The sequence below is a fragment of the Hyalella azteca genome, unplaced genomic scaffold (genome assembly GCF_000764305.2).
Source record: "Hyalella azteca isolate HAZT.00-mixed unplaced genomic scaffold, Hazt_2.0.2 contig7572, whole genome shotgun sequence".
Classification (NCBI taxonomy): Eukaryota; Metazoa; Arthropoda; class Malacostraca; order Amphipoda; family Hyalellidae; genus Hyalella; species Hyalella azteca.
This window is the reverse complement of record NW_025937694.1, coordinates 60,634-84,556: the sequence shown is the minus strand read 5'-3', so window position 1 is coordinate 84,556 and position 23,923 is coordinate 60,634. Positions and strand designations below refer to the sequence as shown.

The following is a 23,923-nucleotide window of genomic DNA, read 5'->3' as shown; positions in this document are numbered from 1 at the left end:
ATTTCAATTAGAGATGATAATATTAAAAATTATACCGAAAAATAGATGGAAGAATAGAGTGTTGCTATTATAAACGTCAGCAAGTTCAATCGGAATGAGTGGCGAAAAACGAATACGTTAACGTCTCTAAATAAAGCACGATTTATGTATACATAATTATGGTTATTCCCTAGTTTACATTCATCGAAATTTCTATACTGACTTAGCCGATTATGACACTAGTTCTTTAATTAATTAAATGGATGAGACAAAGTCATTTATAATCATTATTATTCAATTGAAAAGAAAAAACACTTTCAATTGCAATAGATAATGTAGAATGTTTTCAAAAATCTGGATCATGGATATACCAGCATGCTTACCTGAAACAAACTCTCAACCTGCCGGGTTAACTATGCTCGAGTTAAGTTGATAAAGTGGGTTAACTTGTCGAATATAACATGCCCTGTTAACCTGCAGCGATGGATTAACTTCCCTAGTCGTGTGAACTGCCCGAGTTAACCTTCAACGATGGGTTAACTTCCCTAGTCGTTCTAACTGCCCGAGTTAACCTCCAACGATGGGTTAACTTCCCTAGTCGTGTGAACTGAGCGAGTTAACCTTCAACGATGGGTTAACTTCCCTAGTCGTTCTAACTGCCCGAGTTAACTTTCAACGATGGGTTAACTTCCCTAGTCGTTCTAACTGCCCGAGTTAACCTGGAACGATGGGTTAACTTCCCTAGTCGTTCTAACTGCCCGAGTTAACCTGGAACGATGGGTTAACATCCCTAGTCGTTTTAACTGCCCTGTTTAACCTGCAGCGATGAGATTACTTTTTATTCGTGTTAATTAACTGACCGGGTTAACCTGCCACTTATCACTCACGTAACAACTGATCCGCGTAACGTCGCCGCGTTACCGAGCAATTGTTATCAAATCTATTCATTGATACAAATTCTGTAAATTATTAATTATATCGTTAATTTACAGATAACGATAAGTTCGCAATTTATATACAAACATAAAAAAATGAGAATCACCGCAACATTATACTAGAAATATGTAAGTTAAATGTGCTGTTTTAATTTTACTACACATGAACCGAGAGGACTACAAATTATCTCAATGCAAACAGCGGCATCAGATCTCAGTCCTCAGCGACTTAACTTGCCCCACGTGTATCTGTCCTCAGTGGCCAAACTTGCCACACGTGTATCTGTCCTCAGTGGCCTAACTTGCCACACGTGTATCTGTCCTCTTGCCACACGTGTATCTGTCCTCGGTGTCCTAACTTGCCACACGTGTATCTGTCCTCAGCTGCCTAACTTGCCACACGTGTATCTGTCCTCAGCGGCCTAACTTGCCACACGTGTATCTGTCCTCGGTGTCCTAACTTGCCACACGTGTATCTGTCCTCAGCTGCCTAACTTGCCACACGTGTATCTGTCCTCAGCGGCCTAACTTGCCACAGGTGTATCTGTCCTCAGCGGCCTAACTTGCCACACGTGTATCTGTCCTCAGTGGCCTAACTTGCCACAGGTGTATTCACCGCGTCCCCAGTAGCCTGGCTCCACTCTCAACTCCACTTAACCGACCACTTCTTTTGCGCTTGTTGGCGCGCCAATAAAACCAGCTGTTGATGTGAGCCGCTTGAACTTGCCTTACTTCACTTCATTCTATAGTAATATTTCAATGTACTGTTTTCTTGAGTGGCTCATATTAGTTCTATAGTTTATTATACGTGAAATACCACTATTTACAGGTGTATTAATAACTCATGAATATTAATTATATATAAACGAGTCGTTTTCGTTTCTTTGATCTACCACTTATATAAAGATGGTGTCGTATCTAGCACAACAACACATACAACCGATCAAAAATTCATGCTGCGCCGTGGCAGCCTTAAGTACAGGAAAAAAACTCGGAGCCATGTTCCCAAAAAATCTTGATACCTTCTGCATACTGATGATGCTGTGATTATGAGTGGAAATAGTTAATAACTACAAGGTATGCTGGACTGTGTGACAGAGTATATGAGTGACTTCAATGTGCTATTCAGTGCAAAGAAGACGCAAGTACTTGTTGTAAATGGATCGGCTGAGAATATGGGCAGAGTGTGGCTGTTGGGAGGGAATGAGATTGTTAGGACAAATGAGTTTAGGTGCTCAGAGGTGTGCGGGGACCAAGAGGGATGTGAGAGAACAAAGGTCGCGAATTTAAGTAAGGCGAATCAATGGTTTGGTATACATGGAAGTGCAGCAAAAGTGAAAGCGAGTAAGCATGAAGTATTGAGGGAAGTGTGCAAGAGAGTGGCAGTTCCTAGTATTATGTATGGATTGGATGTGATAGCATGATGTGATGAAGAGCTAGATAAATTGGAATTAGTACAGAATAGAGTGGCGAGATTGGCTCTAGGAGCCCCCAGGTGGACTGCGGTGGAGACCCTGAGAGGGGACATGAGATGGAGTACCTAAAATGAGACGAATTAAATCAGTTTTTCAGTGTAAAGTGAGACGAGTAAATTGACGAAGAACGTTGGGCACGATAGGTGTATAAGTGAAACATAAAGGTCAGCAAATGGGCACGTAGATGTCGTGCAGTGGTACGAAAGTGTGGTATGCAAGAAGCATCCATATAGGTTCGCTTTGGCTGGGCCGAAGGACGAATGGGTGGTGACAGTGCAGGGTGCGGCTGGGATAGAGTGGGTCAGTGGGATGAAAGAGAGTGCAAGAGAGAAATGAATAAGCGAGTGAAAGACAATGGGCTGGAGGTGTGGAAGCAAGGAATGAAGAAAAAATGCCCTAAAATTATATCAGATGAAAGCGATGCCAAAATACGAATGTATTTATGATGGTAGAAGAGGTGGAGACCTCTTTTGTGTGAAGGCAGGGGCGCTAGGTGTGAATGGACTACATACAGGTGGAATGCGATGAGGGAAGATAAATGTTTTATGTGGGATGGGGATGACACGGAAACAGGAGCACTTGCTGATGGAATGTGGGGCGTATACGAGAGGGCGTCAGTCAAGTATAGAGGTGATCCTTAATGAGGGAGGTGAGATTAAGGAAGTAGTGCATGAGAGAACAAGCGAAGTAAGAGAAGATGGCAATGAATGTGGGTCTGTCTGAGGGAGAGTTTGAGAGTGTGAAGAGATATTTGGAGAAAGTGTTGTGGATGAGGGAGAGGAGGAGGATGATAAGAGTGGGGTCTTGAGGAGTGGAGGGTTGAGAGAGGGAAGGGTGGGAAGGCAAAGGTAACGTGCCGAATGTTTTAGTAGGGTAACATGGGGCAGCGCACCCCCTCATTTTTTTTAAACTAAAATTTTGATTAGGAATCAATTGATACGAGATGGTTCTTTGTTTTGTTTAAAGGTACAACTAATGAGGAATGTATGATGTGAATTAGACGCCTATAGGGTTATTCAATTTTTAATGAAACACTATTTTGTAAAAAGTGTCAAAATGGGCCCATTGCCCTACCCTTGGGGACAGGCGCCCACCCTTGGTCCCTTTACCACAATTGTATATTTTTTGTTTAAAAATGAAAAAACAACACTTTACACTTAAAAATAAGAAAAATATAATAAAAAATATGACATTCATTCATTTATTAACAACTCAATAAATCATATCCTTAACTTGAAAAAAATATACTCTTGGCTTAAAAAATCTATCACTGACGTGAAGAAAAATATTTCATTGACATAAAAAAATATATCCTTGACTTACAAAATATATCCTAGCGATAAAAAATCCGTCCTTGACATGAAAAAATGTATCCTTGAATGGAAAAAATGTATTTAGTTGATCAAAAAAAAAACTTCCTTCAAGTTTCGTCCATAATCGAGATATTATGTGCAGAGAATTCGTACCTAATCGTGATTTCAGCCAACGCTATAAAAACTCATCAACTTTTGGCTCATTGGTGTTGACTGAAATCAACTTTTGGCAAGGCAAGAGTCAATAACTCGATAAGGGGTCATAAATACGAATAACTAGAATCTGAATCTGATGCCTTGAGGCGGCAAATAAAAAAACATGCAATATGAAGTGTAATTTGTAATTTAATAAGCTAGTCATAGTTTTGAAAAAGTCATTGAGACAAATCAAATGATGCATAACACAAGACTTCACCATGGGCGCTTTGCCCCGTGACACGCGTGGGCCCGTTGCCCCAGTAGGTATCATTTTAATTTAAATCGTGTCAACACTTTATTTTAAAAGCTAATAGTCTAAACTTGATCTCAAAATTATCCCAATAAATATTACTTTCGAAATATAATTCACATTAATTTCAAAAGCTTCATCTACAGTAATCAAAACAGTATTATTTAGCAGCAAAAAAATTATCTGGGCTAAAACAGTTATTGACAAATAACTTAATAACGCAATTAAACACTTAGCAAAACGTAAATCCGTACACTTCATCCCAGTGAAACTGTCGACCGGCGGTAGAGAACACGGACCAATATCTGCCATATTTAGCGGGAAACCCGCTTTTGGCCCATGACCCGCACTGGGCTCGCTGCCCCATGTTACCCTACAGTGTTTCAGTTTATTTCTAGGATGCTGGCATTTATGAGTAAATGTTTTAGTCTTTTAAAATTGTAGTGAATACATATTAATTTAATTCTTCTTAACTGCCGATTGCGACGTGAACTTTTAATTTTTTATGCTAGTAAAATATTTTTTATGCATCGTGAATGACAGATCTAAAGGTCCTAACCGGAGGTCAGCAGGCACCCCAATTCCAAGCCAATCAGGGAGAAGTGTAGTGACTCGAATTCACATCTCGCACTAGCATTTCTCTCGAATGCCACAATTAATTTTATTAAACCTTTAAACTCGTGATTATCGACCTCTGTAACAATATCTTACTTAATGATCATGATTTCGATTACGTATTTCGGATTTCATCAATTTCACTTTAAACCATTATAAAATATACAGTAGTTAATGATCAATTTTCGAGTACGAATAACACTCTTGTAATAACGGAATGATGAAGTTTAGTAAATGTCGAAAATATTTTGTTAAATCGTACCAAAAAGAATATTGTGAAAATTTCGTAAGAACGCCAGTGGAGAACCATCTGCCAATCGCGCATTGTTTAGCTAAGTCATTTTCTAGACGACGCCGTGGTGTTAACATCTGGTCCGGACTCCGGGGTAAGAGGCTCAGCCGATCGTTAAATTTAAATTTAGCTAATTGTAATTAAATATTTCAAAGTGTAACCGTGAGAACTATATCATGGCTTGCTCTCAATTTATTTTTAATATCGTTTTCTGCCGTTTTGTGTCAGTGCTATGCTTAGTCAACCTTCTGAATCAAAGTCAGATAGCTATTCAACCTCATAATATCTGAATTGTAATTGTATTCATTATTTCTTGAAACATTATTCCATTTTTGTTTATGTCATGTTTGTACACAGGTGTTGGTCGTGCCGTCTTTCTTCATCCCCTCAATAAACATACTAAACCTTTGGATTCTCACTTAAGCCCCCACGTGATGCCTATATACTACGAACAATAGGGAGAGGATGAGGAACCTCAGTTGCAACTTATATATCTCAATTCACCATACTTAAACAACCCTGCAGACTTCTCCCTAAAGAAGTCAATTCTAACTGTACGAGTTTTCTTAACTCTTGGCATGAGGTGTAAAGTTTTTAGGTGGTAGTAAAATTTTTCATGATTTTCGAAGTTATATTGATTTTCAATACTAAGGTAAGGGAAGTGTTTATCTAACTCCTACAGTAAAGTAGCGGTACCACAGACAGTTCACGGTGCCATTTTTAAGTACTACATACGTTCACTTGAGCCGCGTCACTTTTGGATTAGGCTGTGAAAACTCGTCAAAATAAACACAAAAACTATGAAATTGACGCGGAAATGAGTCTCTTAAAATTTATCGATACCACTTGTGCAGTTTTGCGGTGTTTTCTCCAATTCACATTTATGAATGAGGCTAATGATCGATTTATGATGCCACCATTTATAAATCTGAGATTTTGATACGTATAAATTTTATTTTCCCAGCAAAGTTTCATTAAGCTTCATGAAACCTATAATTCGTGCTGCTAATGCACTTTTTCTTATACTGGCATCACTTAAGAAACAACAGTTAATTGATATCGCCTATATATTCGTTGGCGATATCAATTTCGACAAGATTTTTATTGCTCATCTCATGCACTTGAGCTGGCGTTGAATGTCAAGTCTGGACATGCCGTGAACTTGTGCTGGGAAGTCCACGGGCAGCCACAGGCAATACGATGAACGATTAAATGACTGCGGACTTTCCTATTCACAGAGGTAGTCCTACCGCAGATGCAATAGATTTAACAAATGATACGTCGTGTTTTTTAGAGTCGTTTCTATTTTCCTCAATACCTAAAAATTATTCGCATTTTACACTACCCAATACATCTTTGAAAAGTATAAAATTATGTATTTTATTATGAAAACAGTTTTTCGTTATTGTCTGATAAAGATAATTTTTCGGCAAAAAAGATTATAAGGTCTTGAAACATTTTTCAAACGTCGAAACTCGAAAATTCTCAATTTTCAATCATACTATGAAAAAGTTGTTCACGTGTTCTAATTGATAATTTTAACTAAAAAATGTGCGCTCATGGATAAACAACATTATTTTATAAACCGGTGCAAAGCGAATGCAGTTAATCAAATTACATATGATATTTTTGTGTAAAGCTGAACCGGATCAGCCAGAGAGCAGAATTTGAGAGACGTGGAGTTGTCAGTTGTGTGTTACTGTGTCCAAGCTCCAAGCAGAATTAGCAGATAGCCGCTTGGTCGAAGACTCGAAGTTATTAACTGGAATTTTTGCCGTAATCGAATCTTCATTATGACTAAAATTCACTGTAAGTCTTTTGTGTTTTTGTGAAGTTGAATATTTGAAAGTCATTTGCACCTGCATGTGGTGTCTAAATTAATAACTGTCTATCATCGACTCTATTCTAATCAATGTCCACCAGTCTATGTCCTTTCACTTTCAGGTTTATCACTGCGAAAAGTCCAAATTGTAATTTGAAACTGCCAGTGTCTAAGCATGGATTTAATTTGTATCATAGTAATCTTGTTTTTACTTACCCTGTGTCTCAGATTATTTATGAAGCCTAGCAATTAGAGCAGGAGAGGAAAACTCCTCTAACGTCTAAGGGGCAGGGCCCCAGGGGCAGCCTGAGCCTGGGGACCTGAATAAGGGATAGTAGTAGCCTAGTAGGCTGTGTAGGCATACATCATTCGTGGGTACTATAAGGCTCTAATCACAATCATGGTGGGATGCAAACTGCAATTCTAGGATTGGCTCTTGCCTCTTGGAGACTTGGAGTTTAGACTTTGGGGTACCTACTTTTCAGTCTTGGCAAAGGGCACCTGCTTTTAGTTTTGGTCCTCTTCTTCAGGACAGGAACTTCTGACCAACTGTCCGACCCGGACCCAACATAGGAATTTAAATAATTTAATTTTAGATCTTAGACAATAGTCACTTGAAATTCTAAAATTAAGTAGGTATAAGTTACATTTAAATGAATAATGGAAATGTAGGTCTGTAGGAAATATAAATATTTTTAAGATTCCATGTTTAGAATGGAGTATAAGGTTTTTTTATAAGTTTTTTTTTTTAACTGGAGCCTTTGCTTTGCTAACCATTAACCAAGGCTTTGCTAACCTTTGCTGCTGTAAATTCTATTTTAGAGGGGTCCCTTATTACCCTGGGCCCCTGGAGGGTGTCCCTACTCAGGTCTCACTCAGACTCAGGCTACTCCCGTCTCCCTTATTACCCTGTCATGCAAAAATGGCTGCCATTTTTTTTGGAATGAGATATGCTAATTCTGTCAATCACATTTTAAGCCAACACCTTTGTGCAACTTTTTTGTGAGTAAAATTTTTTAATATGGTGAATATATTTTTTTGTTGTTGTTGATACAGACCTTAGCAGAGGTATTTTGGTATTATTGCAGATTAACTACATCCAAAAAAAAGGGTGTTTTTTTTTTTTAATTATATGTTTTTTGGGGTGTAGATTACGAATCTGAAATCCATTTTTGGCGGTCGGCATCGGAAAACCGATTTTTTTCCGACCCAAAAATCGCGCTAAAAATGCCTAACCCGTTGCACTGCAACGGGTAAAGAAGACAAAAATGTTACCCGTTGCACTGCAACGGGTAACATTTTCATCTTCTTTGTCCATAAATCTGGAGATACATTGCCACATTGAGAGATCACAACCTAACGCCAACTCGCAGGTTGGGTTGGTTCGCCCAGGTTCCTTTTAGATCAAAATGCTATCTAAAAAAAGGAACTTGGCTGACTTAACCCAACCTAAGAGCTTTTTGTAAAATTTCGATGAACAATCCGACCCTTTATATAAAGGTGAGTGGGTAACGTAAGTTACGTAACCCCCATGTTAGTAAATAAAGGTGAGTGGGTAACGTAAGTTACGTAACCCCCATGTTAGTAAGTCGCGAAAAAAATCGGTTTTCCGATGCCGACCGCCAAAAATGGATTTCAGATTCGTAATCTACACCCCAAAAAACATATAATTAAAAAAAAAACACCCTTTTTTTTGGATGTAGTTAATCTGCAATAATACCGGTATTTTTCCAAAATTTCACTTTTCACACTTTTTTTCAAGAACTTTTTAGAGATGGTAAATGTATGATTTCTTAACTTGCTTTATGCTACATAGATAGAAAAAATGTTGAACTATATGCCACTATTTTTTGTTTTGCAATATTTAAATTAATTTGGCTGCTACAACAATTCTACAAATGTTTGGAGGACTGTTCCTTATTACCCCGCCCATGATCCCATCCCTTGTTTCCCTGTTTGATGGTAGTATTTATTATGGGGATACAACTTTTATGACAAATTACTAGCATAAACACATTTCTAGTTTTTACATCAGCAATCAATGTCAAGAGACTTTTGTAAACCATACATTTGAATTCAGAGTGTCATAGCAGAGACTTTATTTTTGAACTCTTATTCAAGTTCTTTTGTGATTATGAGTCCTATAAATAGAACAGTAAAGTATCATAGATATCAGAATTATTATAAGAATTTGGTTTAAATCTTGAGTACATGAGGAATTTAAAAATGAACTGATTGTTAAAAATCTGGTTTGGCACTATGCATTTAATTGACCAAGTGAACCAATTGGTTCTGAAAGTGGTTGAATTTCTAACCTAACCTAATGATTGATTTTTTCCTCTTGTTGTTTATTCTAGTGATTTATGTTTTTCAATCTGACATTTACTCAGTGAAGCTGGGTTCACTCACTGCAGGCACATTCATACCATTGGCATGTGCCTGGCTGTATGGTGTGAACCCAGCCTTACACTTCTGAGTAGTCTTGTGAAGCCCTGTAATGTCAAGTGGGATGTGGCAATGTTTGATGACTGCTTATTGGTTTCAGGTGGCCCTGTTGTGGAGGTTTTGGGAGATGAAATGACTCGTATAATATGGGACCTGATCAAAGAAAAGCTCATCCTCCCCTTCCTTGATGTGGAACTCCATACATATGATCTGGGAATTGAAAACAGAGATGCTACAGATGATCAGGTAAGTAATGCCCGTGTGAGAAACATTTCAGCTAAAAATATTCATTTATTTGAATTTTACTTTCTGGTTATCTCAAATGTTTTGGTTCTAGGTCAACAAAGCTTAGATATTCAAAACAAAGAGAATAAAATTTTATTTCTTTACAGTTTACACTGTCCTAAAAATTTGACTATTATGGTAAAGTAAGTAGACTTAAGAATGTTAGCAGTATATAGTCATTATTTCAAATTAATTGATCAAGGTTATAGTGTTGAATTAGAAGTAACTCGAAAATTGACATTGATATAACCTGAGATCTTGCCTGTTGCAGGTTACAGTTGACTGTGCCAATGCCATCAAGAAGTACAATGTTGGGATCAAGTGTGCCACCATCACGCCTGATGAACAAAGAGTGGAAGGTTGGCAGCAATACCTAGAAATGACTTGAAATATGTTGCTATTAAATGGATGCTTTTTATACATGTGAAATTCAGTCCACTAAGTTTTAGAATTTCAGAAGGATACTTTCAAGTATGCTTACCCTTGTACAATTTTATTCAATTTTAATTTTATTTTTGCAGAGTTCAAGCTGAAGAAGATGTGGCGGTCTCCAAATGGCACGATTCGCAACATCCTTGGCGGCACTGTGTTCAGGGAGGCCATCATTTGTAAGAATATTCCTCGGCTTGTACCAGGCTGGGAGAAGCCCATAATTATTGGCAGACATGCTCATGCTGACCAGTACAAGTGTGTGGATTTTGTTGTTCCTGGTGAGTTTTGTGTGTGCCAAACTGCCAATACACTGTTTTACCTTAACCATACCTTTCTTTCACTTCCCTCTCAATCCAAGTGTGAGGTGTTCATGGTTGAATGAAGTTTTCAGGCCTTATATGATTTTAATTTTATTACAAAATGCCATCATTCATGGCAGACAACAAATGTATTAGAAAAAATGGTCATGTGTTAAATCTTACAGCCTTCACAAGTAGTAATCGTTTATGCATTTGGTGGCAATTCATCATGATTTGAATGGTATGCTGATAATTTTCGCGTCATGCAGGCCCTGGTCAGCTGACTCTCAGCTTCACTGGGCAAGATGGCCAGGTGATCTCTCAAGTTGTGAATGATTTCAAGGGCGCTGGCGTTGCTCTCGGAATGTTCAATACTGATGAGAGCATCAGGTGAGCTGTGCAAAAATGCAACGTGCTCTTTTACTTTTATCCTGCTGATTTATGTACAACTGTGAAACCATGTTAGGTATTGTACAACCTTTACTCATACCTTATACAGTGTTATATAATTCTAGATTTTCAATTCAGAATTAAAAAAAAACGTATCTTGACAACAATTGTTTAACATTAACCCTTGCTGGAATAATTTTGGATTTATCCAGCATGTACTAACTTTTACCAGAGTTGTTGCAATATTAACCTCTTCTTTCTTATTAGGTTAAAATGTTAGCTACATATAACACATGGGTTGGACAAAATAAGGGAAACTCCTGACATTTTGATATCGTAATTTTTTAACATGTTATAAACAATGAAAACGTGATATATTTTTATGTTTTATTGTTTATTGTTGCTGCTAATTAATATTTTATCCATGCCCAGATATTTTTAGTAAATTTTTGTGTCTATAACCTAACATATAAATTGCAAACCTCTCTGACTTCTAAAGAGGCCAAATTGTTAGTGCCCGTATGGCAGGTGCTAGTGTGACAAAAACTTCCCGAATGCTTGACGTTTCTAGAGGTAGTTTCAAAAGTAATGACTGCTTTTGGAAGAGAAAGAAAAACGTCCTCAGAAAAGCACAGTTCTGACCGAAAGTCGAAGTCGTGTGAGAGAGACCTTTGATACCTAAATGGAATCGTGAGGGACAATCAAAAAACCACGACTGTTAAAATTACTGAAAACCTCAATGGACGCCTACAGAACCCAGTTTCCATAAAGACTGTCCGCCGAGAGCTGCACAGATCTTGAGTCTCTGGAAGAGCTGCAATTATAAAACATATTATTTCAAATACAATTGCTTCTAGGTGTGAGTGGTGTAGTGGAAAATGTGATTTTCTCTGACGAATCGTTTACCTTATTCCCAACCTCTGGTCGAGTTTACGCTTGGAGACAGCTAAAAGACATTTAATCTCCGCTTCCTCCTCCCAAACGTAAAACATGGCGGGGGATCTGTGATGATATGGGGTCTTATTTCTTGGAAATCTGGCAGAGCAATGATTTTTAATTCTAACCTCAACTTTATAAATTTTAGAGGACTAAGGCCGTCCAATGGTTCAAGCACTGCTTCAGGAAGGGAATGTCATCTTTCGCGATGATAAAGCCCCGATTTAAGCAGTAGAATTGTCGAAAAATAGCTCGATAAACATTCTGATGAAATTGAGCATCTCATTTGGCCAACACAATCACCAGACCTGAATATTATCGAGCATTTATGGTGGATTTTAGAGACGCAAGTCAGAAGTCGATTCCCGCCGCCATTGTCTTTGAAAGAGCTGGAGGGACTTTTAACTGAAGGATGGGTTAAAATTCCTTTGGAAACAATTCACAATTTGTATGAATCAATACCAACTCGGATAATTGAGCCTGTAATTGCCGCAAAAAGTGGACCCACACCAGATACTTCATTATATTTTGTGAATTTCTCAGGCGTTTCCCTTATTTTGTCAAACCCCTGTATGTTGCAATGTAAACTATTGACTATAATTTATTTACAGAGACTTTGCACACTCGTCCTTCAAGTTTGCTCTGGACCGCAAGTTGCCGCTCTACATGTCCACAAAAAATACCATCCTCAAGAAATATGATGGTCGCTTCAAAGACATCTTTGAGGAGATATATAAGAGGTATGTTTGAAAACTATTGGTCTGAATTTTATCGTTTAAACTCGCTTAGGTTAATTGATTAGGACACATATCTTTTCAGATCATTCACAAAAATTTTTTTTAATATATATGAGTGTATTTTAAGTACCTTAATCTCTGCATCAACTGTCGCAAAGAAAAATTGTTATCGTCCTAACCTCTCTCAGTGACTACAAGGAGAAGTATGAGGCAGCAGGTGTGTGGTACGAGCATCGCCTCATCGACGACATGGTCGCCCAGGCCATGAAGAGCTCGGGAGGCTTCGTGTGGGCCTGCAAGAACTACGATGGCGACGTCCAGAGCGACTCTGTCGCGCAAGGCTTTGGTGAGTCGAACTGTTGAATGTACGTAAGTGTAATATTGTTTCAGTTGGGCGTTTTACCCTTACTGGTGTAAAACCCCCGGCAGTAGACGCGTCTGTGAAGAGGTAGCGTGACAGCAGTAAGTGATAAACAGTATACTATGTGGAGTGAGGTGCCTTGGCTACAGAAAATGTGGCGTGACTGCTTGACTGCGTTGAACAGTATTAAGTCATCGCATGGAAACACTGTACATAATGAGGACTTGACTACCGAAAATATCCCGGTCTAAAGTTTATTTGAGTAAGTGCATAATATCCGTTTATAAAGACTTCATTTCTAGTTCAATATGAGAACATTGTGGCCAGGGTCGCTGGGCCTGATGACGAGCGTGCTGGTATGCCCCGACGGCCGCACACTGGAGTCTGAGGCCGCGCACGGCACAGTCACGCGTCACTACCGCCAGCACCAGCAGGGCAAGGAGACCTCCACCAATCCCATTGGTGAGATATTATATACGAATTGCTTCTTCATTGTACTATTTGGAGAACCCTACCAATCCCATTGGCGAGATATTATATACGAATTGCTTCCTCATCGTACTATTTTATTTCCTCAAGAGAGCTTTAATTAAATTCATTACCATGCAAGTACAGATCTAATTTCGTAAACCATTCTCACACTTTTCTCACTGAATATTCTATTTGCCTCAAAAGTGAAGTAAATAAAATCATGACCATGCGAGCATAAATCTAATTCAGTTTTCGCAAACCAACACCAACGAAGTCACTCTTCTCTCTAGTAGATTCAAGAGCACAATCCAAAGTTTATCTTTCTGCGTGCTACCGCCTACACACATAAGCTTGTTCATTCCTTCAGTACAGTAGATTCAAGAGCACAAGTAGTTCAGTAGATTCAAGAGCACAATCCAAAGTTTACCTTTCTTTGTGCTACCGCCTACACAGAGAAGCTTGTTCATTCCTTCAGTACAGTAGATTCAAGAGCACAAGTAGTTCAGTAGATTCAAGAGCACAATCCAAAGTTTACCTTTCTGTGTGCTGCCGCCTACACACAGAAGTTTGTTCATTCCTTCAGTACTGTAGATTCAAGAGCACAAGTAGTTCAGTAGATTCAAGAGCACAATCCAAAGTTTACCTTTCTTTGTGCTACCACCTATACACAGAAGCTTGTTCATTTCTTCAATGCATAATCAGAGTTTTGCTGCAGCTTCGATATTCGCGTGGACGCGCGGGCTGCTGCACCGCGCCAGGCTGGACGACAACGCGCGTCTGCAGCGCTTCGCTGAGACGCTCGAAGATGTGTGCGTGGCGACCATCGAAGCCGGCCACATGACCAAGGACCTCGCCATCTGCATTAAGGGCACCAACGGGTCAGCGCATGCTCCTTATTCAGCCTAATCTCTAGAAATTATTTCTATACTTGAATGTGAATCAATTTTCTCTATTCTTGGGTCTTAATTTTTTATATTCTTACGAGTATTCATTTTCGATATCCTCTAGATTTTCATTTTTGGTATTCGAATGTCATCAATTTTTCTCTTATAAAGTTTTTCATTTTCGATATCTTCAGGGAGCTCCTATTCCCTGCCTCTAGTCCAGTGGTTCCCAAAGTGGGCGATATCGCCCCCCTAGGGGCGGTGGAAAGATTTTGGGGGGTGATAAGGAAGAAAAGGGCGGTTGGGGGGTGATAGGGGGGCCGCAAGTCGAAGACAAAAGTTCGAACGTTTGTTTGACGATTTGTACACAACACGTGCAGCGCATGACTCCCAGCGATGGTTTTTTCACCCAGATTTGTCTTTTTAACCTCTCCTGGGTGTACGTCTCGGACAAATTAACGGCTGGACTCGCGGCCGATCTCACAGCCAATTTCCAAATTCAATGATCAAGGAATATCTCTCAAACTAATGAACTTAATTGACTAGATGAAACTTGGTACACGTATTCATTAGGACCTAACGGTAATGTTTAGATCCTGAAAATTTTTTGAATTTTGCTTTCATTTGTTTTTGCCATAGTTATATAGCAATACGGGCCGAAATTCACAGTGAGCAAGGAATTTCTTCCAAACTACCGAACGGATTCGAACGAAATTTTGAATTTACAGTCCTAACTACCGGACGGTAATGTTTAGCTCGGAAAATTTTTTTCGATTGTGCCTTCGTTCGCGAGTTTTTAGCGCATTTTTTCATTTATCGAAAAAAAGGCGCTTTTGTGCTCGTCTTGTCCGTCTGTCTGTCCGCCCGTCCGTCTGTCCGTGACTTCACGTTTTCGTCGACGAGAAAATGCGCTCTCTGTCACTCACTGAAGTAAATACTGAGTTATATTTTTTTATTTCAATTTCATTCGCGATTTTAAACAGCAATACGTGCTTAAATTCGCAGTAACCAAGAAATTTCTTCCAAACTACTGAACAGATTGGAACGAAACTTAGTATTTAAATACCTAACCTCAGCAACGGTGATGTTTAGCTCGTTTCATTTTTTTCGATTTTGCCTTCGTTTGCGAGTTATACGGCTATACGTAAACGGCTCTTGGTTAAACCTGGGTGGTAGAAAAGCTGGTCGTTTCTCCTATATCTGTATAACTCGCGAACGAAAGCAAAATAGAAAAATTGTCACGAGCTAAACATCTCCGTTGGGAGGTTGGGTATACAAAGTTTCGTTGAAATCTGTTCAGTAGCTTAGAAGAAATTTCTTGATCGCCGCGAATTTAAGCGACAAATTTCCCGGCGAAACGGCCGAATATAAGGAAGTGTGAAATCAAGATTGACGGTGAAATGAAAAAAAAAACTTGCAAACGGAAGTGAAATAAAAAAAATTATGAACCAAAAAATCACCGCTTGGTAGTTAGGAATGTATATTAAAAATTTCGTTAAAATCTGTTCAGGAGTTTGGAAGAAATTCTTTGAACACTTCGAATTTCGGCCTTTATCGCAATATAACTCACGAATGAAGGCGAAATTTAAAAAAATTTCATTTGCTAAACATCACCATTAGGTCCTAATGAATACGTGTTCCGATTTTCATTGAGCTGCGTTCATTAGTTTGGGAGATATTACTTGATAATTGAATTTGGAGATTGATCGTGAGACCGGCCACGAGTCCGGCCGTAAATTTGCCCGAGACGTTCTAGGTTTCTAGTGCTGAAACAGTTAAAACAGCTGAAAAACATATTGGTTCACTAAATGGGGTTCTATTTGTGAAATGCACATTTGTGTTTAACCTTTATCTTTTAAAATTACAGAGTAATAAATTTCAAGAAAGAGGCGTATTTTTTTAAATGTGTCTGTGGGGGGCGGTAGAAATTCATTAGGGAGCCAAAGGGGGCGCCAGCCTGAAAAAATTTGGGAACCACTGCTCTAGTCCATTGTGTTCATTTTTACTTGGTTGTTCCGCATTCCCAGTACTTAGTTAATACCGAGCATTTGTTTTGTTATAAGTCCTTACTATTTCAAATCTTGAACTTGCGGTTATTTAGGATAGACCTGTTTCGGCGTTTTAAGCCTGCAAATGGACTAAAAATTGATCTATTACAAAATCTTGCTCCTATTTCGATTGGAATGTTATATTCCAGTAGCTATAGTTTGAATAGATTTCTAACTACATCCTATTTCACAATAGCTTTGTTTCAAACCATCGTGAATCATTGATATTACTGATGAATTTCGTTTCCTTGACATTCTTTGCATTAGTAGTTGTTGTCACTTTATTGAAGAAAATCGTGGACCATTTATAATAAAAACCATTCTAGTATAAGCATACTACTTTGGAAAAGTTAATAAAATCTTCAGATTTATCAAATTTTTTTATTTGGGTAATTCTTGGATGGCTTTGTAATATTTTCACTCACCTTTCAGAGTGACGCGCAGCGACTACCTGAACACCTTCGAGTTCCTGGATAAGCTGGCCAGTAACTTGCAGTCAAAAATGGCTGCTTAATTTGCCTGCTGCTTGATTCGCTTACGTGTCCAACGAACTTCATTTCAGTATATGAGCCTTCACGCACAAATTACTCTAAGAAGCTCCATCTTAAGAAACATCAAAGTTCTAATAGATTTCATATTTAATGTAGTACTTGTTGATGGTTTGATATTATTTCGTAGTTGCCGAGTTAAAATTGTTGATCCAAATTTACTCTGAATGACTCAGTTCTTTGTCCTTTTTTTAGGTGAATTATTAATTATTTAAATTGTATGTGATATAAATAAGATGTTTGTTTGGTTCTTGCTATTTGATGGGACCAAATATCTGTATTGATGTCGGGAAGCATAATGTCTGAGTTGAATGTTTATGAGGTGGTCAACACTGCCTTGAAACTCGTGGTGTGTTTTAGTATAGACAATGTGGGATGACAGTTTCATCAGGCTCGCTAATTGGACGGTAACCAGTGATCTTTTTCATCTTTATTCAATATTTTTAAATATGACATAAGAGCTTCACATCAGAACTCTTAAGTTTTTAAGAATCCCTCAAATAATTTAACTATAATGGGAAACATGAATCTTTCCGGTGTAAAACCCTCGATATTCAGTGAATTTGATTCTCTTCTCATTATATACACTATATTTTTATGTAAAATTTAACTGTCCTAAATTTATCTTATCTGGGGAAACTTGCTGCTAGTTTACGTGGTGTTGGTGTACGTGGTGTTTGTCTTAGAATTAAGGTACAAGATGGAATATTTTGTTGGTAATGCTAAACTCTGAATAGATTTTCATAATTATCTATTCTTTCTGATGAGTTTATATTGCGGACGATTTTGCAGCTTTTTTATTGTCTTCTAAGTCTTTGTTGGTTATTTTTTTAGACTTGAACTGCGTTATTGCTGGACATGCCGTTCATCTAGATTACAAACCTGAGTACAGCATCTTCCTAGCAACTTCTATTCTTCTTATATTCCATGTTTCCTCAAATCATTTTGGATTAAAACCTTGGAAATTTTCAAGGTATTTAATAATAGTCAATATTCTCCTGAATCGCCAAGTATTAATTCCCCCCTCAAGTTATTTCTGTGGTGCGTGTTTTAGCTCGTCTGAAGTCCTCGAAATTTAACATGAAGGTTATTTCTCATTTATTGCCCATTGATTTAGTCTCACGTCCCTTTTGATTCACGCTAGTGCCTTCCTCGAAATTTCAAGACATTCTCAGTTCTTTCTCCGTATTTTTAAAACGAGTCTAATCGAATTGAGTATTCACAATATATTTACACTCAAAACACGGCAAATGACAAATATAAAGTAAGTTTTCTACGTTAAATAGAGTCATTTGCGCTAAAACATTTTTCAAATTTGAAATTTATATGACACCTCGACAGTAGCGAGTGTATTGTGTTGTGTGTCTTATACATCACTTCTATTAGTTCGTACGTCCTCGTCACAGACATCGTTGGGGCTTGTTTTTCTTGTAGTATTAAACTGATTATAATTACACGTTAACCAGTTCAATAGGTTCATTTTTGTCCTATTTCAAGTATAACTTGATTATTTTGAACTTTCAATCCCTGCAGCGAATAGCGTGAGAATATCAACAATGAATCCTTGAGATGAAGCTGCTGGTTAGTCGCATTTGAATTTCAGCATGCTGGATTCTAAACAATTGTCAATTATTTTGTTCACCGTAATTTCCAGGATGATCTAGAGCGCCAGTTCACGTCGTTGATTGGCGGAGTTCGTTAGAAACCTCGATGATAATTGGCTAGCGCATCGGTGACAGAATTGTTTTTCAATATTCAAACTTCCCCAGAACTACAAAGCTGATTTACCTCCGACTCTCGTATTGCTAAACATGAATTAAGGTGCTTGGTGAATGAAAGTATTGCTTTCTAAGTTAAATTTTAATGATATAGGCATCAGAGTTTAAAAAATAAAAAGGGTAGCTCACGAACCAGTTGACCTAGCACAACATGCATCACACGCCAGCGATGCTTCACTTCACGATAAACGCGATGCAAATCGCATATGTCAAACTTGACAATGAATTTAGCAGATAGACTGCAAAATCGTCGCGAAGAAGTTTCAGCAGGCTATAAACTTTTGCCAGAACATTGTTGGTGCAAAATTAACAATTGGTCAAGTGATGAACGTCATGCTGCTGCATAAGGCTAGTCGTCGCTGATCCGTTGGCCTGTGACACGTCACCCTCCTCCTCGATGTTTTAAGGTGCTTAGTTTTAGCAGGTGAAGCCGTCATTTCGGCCTGTGAAAAAAATAAACCAAAATAGTTATGCTTATGCATTTTGTATGCACTAGCCTATTTCAAAAATATATATTTTTTACGGTCTTTAAAAAAACTTATATTATCGTTTAGATAAACTACATTAGGATGATTTAGTTAGGAATTTGAAGTTAAAGTAAACTTATCGGCCTTCTTCTACATAACACCGAACGCATTACTCATTTAACACTGTTGGGCATGCGCGCTTGCTCGTAGTATTATGAACGAGATTTGCTCTGATATTCATTTCAGTTTGGTCACAAATATGGCGATCTAAGCCAGGACACGGAACACAAATTTCCCCCTGTTTCGACCTCTTAGAAAAAAATTATCAACCTCTGACAGCTTTTGATGAAAAAACGGTCATTTATTTTTAACAATTCGAAAATAATAGCGCATTTTCAGCTCTAATATGATGTAAGACTGGAAAAGAATCATTATGCACTTTAACAGCTGAAAATGCTAACTTTTTTCTACAAGTAATAAGGGTACTAGGAACTTACATCTCTTGTTCTCGTAGTCGTACAAGAAACCGTCGGGGCATGCGTAGAAGCAGAGTGCGTAGTCCGGGCTGCCGCTGTTGTAGCTGCAGTCCGCAGCTCCGTAGTTTCCGTTGGCGTTGACGTTGCGGCAAATGAAGAAACCCTTACAGTTTTCTGTCAGGAATTGATGCATAAAACGATTATCATTTTAAAACTGAAAGTGTATTTTAATGCAATCTTGCATCCAACTATATGATAGAATGGAATAGAAGTGTCGGCGTTTCCTATGATCCAGATGACAAATGGGTATCGTTATTTTATTCTACCAAAATATAAACCTTTAAGGCAGCTTTCAATATTACATTATAAATAATCAAAACATGAAGAATAAAGCGACGTAAACATTGAAATTGATGACGGAAGTTTAGTATATAATTTTGCCTGATATTTGCTCGATTGATTGGAAATCTGAAGCGTGAAATTGACTCACTGTCGATGATCTGTTCGATGCGAGTGCACGGGTCCCTTGGGCTGCCCACTTGGGCCCCGGCGACGACGCTGGCTGCGGCTACGAGCAGCAGCGCTGCTGCGAGGAAAGTCTTCAGCGACATGGCGTGTGTAGCGGGAAAACCTGGGGTGCAGGGTGGGGGAGTTAGGGTGCATGGTGGGGGAGTTAGGGTGAATGGTGGGGAGTTTGGATGCCTGGGGTGCATGGTGGGGGAGTTAGGGTGCATGGTGGGGGAGTTAGTGTACAAGTTTATTATAATGAGGCAGTTAGGCTACCTTCAGGGGTATATCATGCTCGGAGTACCTAATGAGCTACCTATGCTCATTAGTGCACATGTACGGACCATTATGCTGGCGTACAAGTGTAATCGTTCTCACTCGCATATGAAGCTCACCTTATGATGTCTGGAAGGAAACTGATGCTCAGACTATTTTCCCGCACTATTTATACGCTGCCAAGCCTCCATGTTTCTTAATACATTGCCAACCAAGCTATCACATTATACTGCAAAGCCTATAACTCACTGTCTGAACAGAACAAAAGCGTCAATCTTTTTCTTCTGTAACAGATTTTTTAGCCACCCAGTATTTAATTTTTTGCGCTGCTCCTGCAATGAAAACTGACCTGATTTGATAGAAAATAGATCTTTTCGCTTCATTAATTATCTCTTCATTCATAAGCAATGTGTTCTCTTAAAAATCTTTGAACGTGTCAATCAGCCCGTTGTGTGGCAGTGAATACCCTACGTCTCAATGAATAGACGTAAAACTGACGGCCTCCGTCGCGGTGACACTGCAAAGACTGACGTTCTCATGACCATACAAAGGCTTTAGGTGCACGGCGTCTTTGTTCCATGATGGACCCGCAAATGAACTCAATGCACGTTCATTAGAGAGACTTTTCTGGGAACTTATGCCAGTTTGTTCAGTATCAATAATCCGCCTGTAATCAAGAACCTTTTTAGGGTCTCTACTTAGGAAAAAACGTCGTAATATATTGACTTAACTCCCATGCAAGATGAAAATGAATGAAATGAGTTTTCATTAAAATTTCTTATCATTAACTTAGTTATGAATAATATCAACTTACCAGATGAATTCAACTGCACTATTGATCCCAATCACGATTCTTTTCAATATTAATCAAACCTTTGTGATCAAAATAAATTCATGTTGAAATGATAAGCAATTTTCATTGAGAATAATGAATGCGAGATATATACTTCGGCGCTTTATCATGTGGGTTTATTTTGAATTTCGGTTTTACATTATATGCCAAACATAGTTCGAGTGCCGCCGGCTTTTACAATGAAACCATATAGGAAATTTTCTTTGTTATTACATTTTTTAATTTACCTGACAACATTAAAATTCACAAGAGTCTTGTGTGTGTGTGGAAAATGTCACTGGACGAACATGTTCACGAGGTTTTTATTATCAATAAATATTGTTATAATCATCAGTATATTGATGGCCTCCAGAACATTCAATTAAACAGTACTTTTAAAATGAAAAAAAAATCCAACGTCACAGGATACTTAAAGGCTTTTTTTACATTAAATCTATAATTTTTATGCGCACGTTAGTTCAGAGTTTTTTTTCATTTCATATCGAAGTTATTTTTCATTTATTTTTGATATAATAATAATTATTATTATATCATTATTATTATTATATCATTATATTATTATTATTATGCCGTAGGCCTGTCGCCGATTCTTAGCACCGCAGAATATTCACAGCTCGTTGCGGTCTCGAACTCGCAACTCACTGCTACAATTCTGCTGTGCTTAACCGCCCGGCCTCCTCGCCGATTCTGACCAGAAACTGGCGCACAGAGCTGGGATCGAACCCGCGCCTCTCTGCGCCAATCTCGGTACTCTGAACTTTCACCACTGGGTTAAACTCTTGGTGCTCACTCTTCAACCAACACTGAACTTTTAAACCACATTCATGCAGAAGAAATTCTTCAATTCCTAGCTATTCCCCACATTTTAGAGTTGGAATTGTTCACGTTGTCATTCATTTGAAGTTAGTCGCCTGATTTCATTAAATTTAATACATGAAGATTGTTTATAATACTCTTAAAGACTAGAGTATACGTGCTTCTTTTATATTCTTCAATAGTTAATACTTAAACTTTACGACTTATTATTTGCAATTCAAATGCCGAGTAACAACAATTCTCTAAAAGGCAAAATGCTACAAGTGATAGAACTTAAAAAAAAGACCGCGGAGGCCACACAACCGTATAAAATATGCAACCCAATTTCCAGTTTATTAATAGTAAAATTTCCTAATCAGAAGAGGTAATTAATGTAAAATTGTTATTATAATGTACTGTAATCATAATAATTATGATATTAATTATGATTATTCAGATGCCTTTGACTTGACCCACCAACGTACGGGTGGAAATTCAAAAAGTGATTTTAGTAAAATTTGTTCCTAATAACAATCAGAATAAAATTTACTGAAGTATGAATATTTAGCAATAGTCTTGATTTCTTTGCATAGTATTGTAGAACTTTCACCACGATTATCGCTGTCGCGGCGCTCCGCTACGAGACACAAATTTAACTCTCAAAATAGCTATGGAGTCAATGTCCAGCCTCCACATGCAACAACTACTCTCAGCCTCAGAGCTCAGACCAGTTCGCCGATTATGCTTTCTGATATACTTGCCCACAAAAATGAATATTTTCTAAATAGTGAACACTGGACTGAGTCTAATCAGGTAAATTAAAAGCGTATCAAGAGTAAGAACCAGCCTGAAATAAGTTCGGAATAATACTGGACTGAGAACCTGAGCTTAATTTATTTTTTATCATTCAGTACATTTTAAATTTAAGTATATGAATTGTTCCCTCATTGTTCTCTCGAACCCTGACTTGCGGCCACGCGGCCCTCGCCAAGCATCCCAGGCTCAAACCAACTCAAAACCTGCTGCGAGGCGGCTTTGGCAGTTGAGCTTGACCGTTTGTCGGCTTCTATTTGAAAGATTAAGATTTTTCTATCCCCCGCCGCGATCATCGATAATTTATGCTCACAGTGAAAGTTTCTTCATTCAATGATTGTTGACATTTACGCCGTATTAACACTAGAAACATCAGTTAATAACTAATAAATCGAGGTAACAGAATGATTTAAATGATATATCGATTAGAACTCTGACTTGCTGGAAAGAAGGTCGACGGCAGCTCCCAGAATCGGACGCAGGTACTCACACCTACACTCCACGTCTGAACCTGGGTTTGCGAAATGGGCCTGAATGCCTGAAGGAGCATGCGAAATCGAAATCCTGACTTGGCTGAGTCATATTCGCAGCCATGATTGTGTTGTGAATCTGTTGTAGTTTAGATCTTTTAAAGTGAATCTAAGGTTACTATGTTGTCTCAGATTTTAACTTGGGCAGGAGAGAAACGCGAAGTTTAAAACCGTTGATGAGAGCGATGAGCGGCCCTAAGCTAATGACCAGTAGGCCGTAACAAAACGTAAGTCATCCGCGAGCAAATCCAAAATACGCCGAGGGAATTGGGAGCGCAGCCGTGCACCACCAATTTTGTGCACCAATAAGCCCTGAATCGAACGCCTTGGATCTCTCCGGACATCCACCAATCAGCCGTGAACCACTCGGCTTTGTCTTCCTCCGGCCTCGCATAGAACCTGCCGTGCACCACCAGGCCGCGGATCGAATCTGACTTCCGGGCATCGTTAAATTATGTAATTTTACGTTCACCGCATCTGAGGTTAGGTTTCAGATAGCATAGTTCTGTTCCAAAATTTATCATCCTTCGACATGTGGCCGTTCGACCGAGGGCTGGTTCGACCCACGGCCTAGATACGGACAAAATCTCAACGATACTTGCTTCAGAAATATCATAATACGTTGTTGTTTCATTGGGACGGCTTGAAGTGTTGAAGGCTACGTTCCGGAAGGCAGGAATCATGATAGTCCATTACATCCAGGGCAGTGGTGG

General features: G+C 38.6%; 1 protein-coding gene across 1 annotated transcript; it reads left to right on the top strand.

Moving 5' to 3' along the window:
• Positions 1-6,724: 6,724 nt before the first annotated feature.
• On the top strand, positions 6,725-18,186 carry LOC108664542 (isocitrate dehydrogenase [NADP] cytoplasmic). Its single transcript, XM_018151148.2, has 10 exons — positions 6,725-6,866; positions 9,425-9,570; positions 9,881-9,968; positions 10,131-10,319; positions 10,610-10,730; positions 12,278-12,406; positions 12,592-12,749; positions 13,092-13,226; positions 13,951-14,113; positions 16,600-18,186. Exons 1-10 carry the CDS (start codon positions 6,851-6,853, stop codon positions 16,679-16,681), a joined length of 1,227 nt encoding a protein of 408 aa, XP_018006637.1. The 5' UTR covers positions 6,725-6,850; the 3' UTR covers positions 16,682-18,186.
• The last annotated feature ends 5,737 nt before the right edge of the window (positions 18,187-23,923 follow it).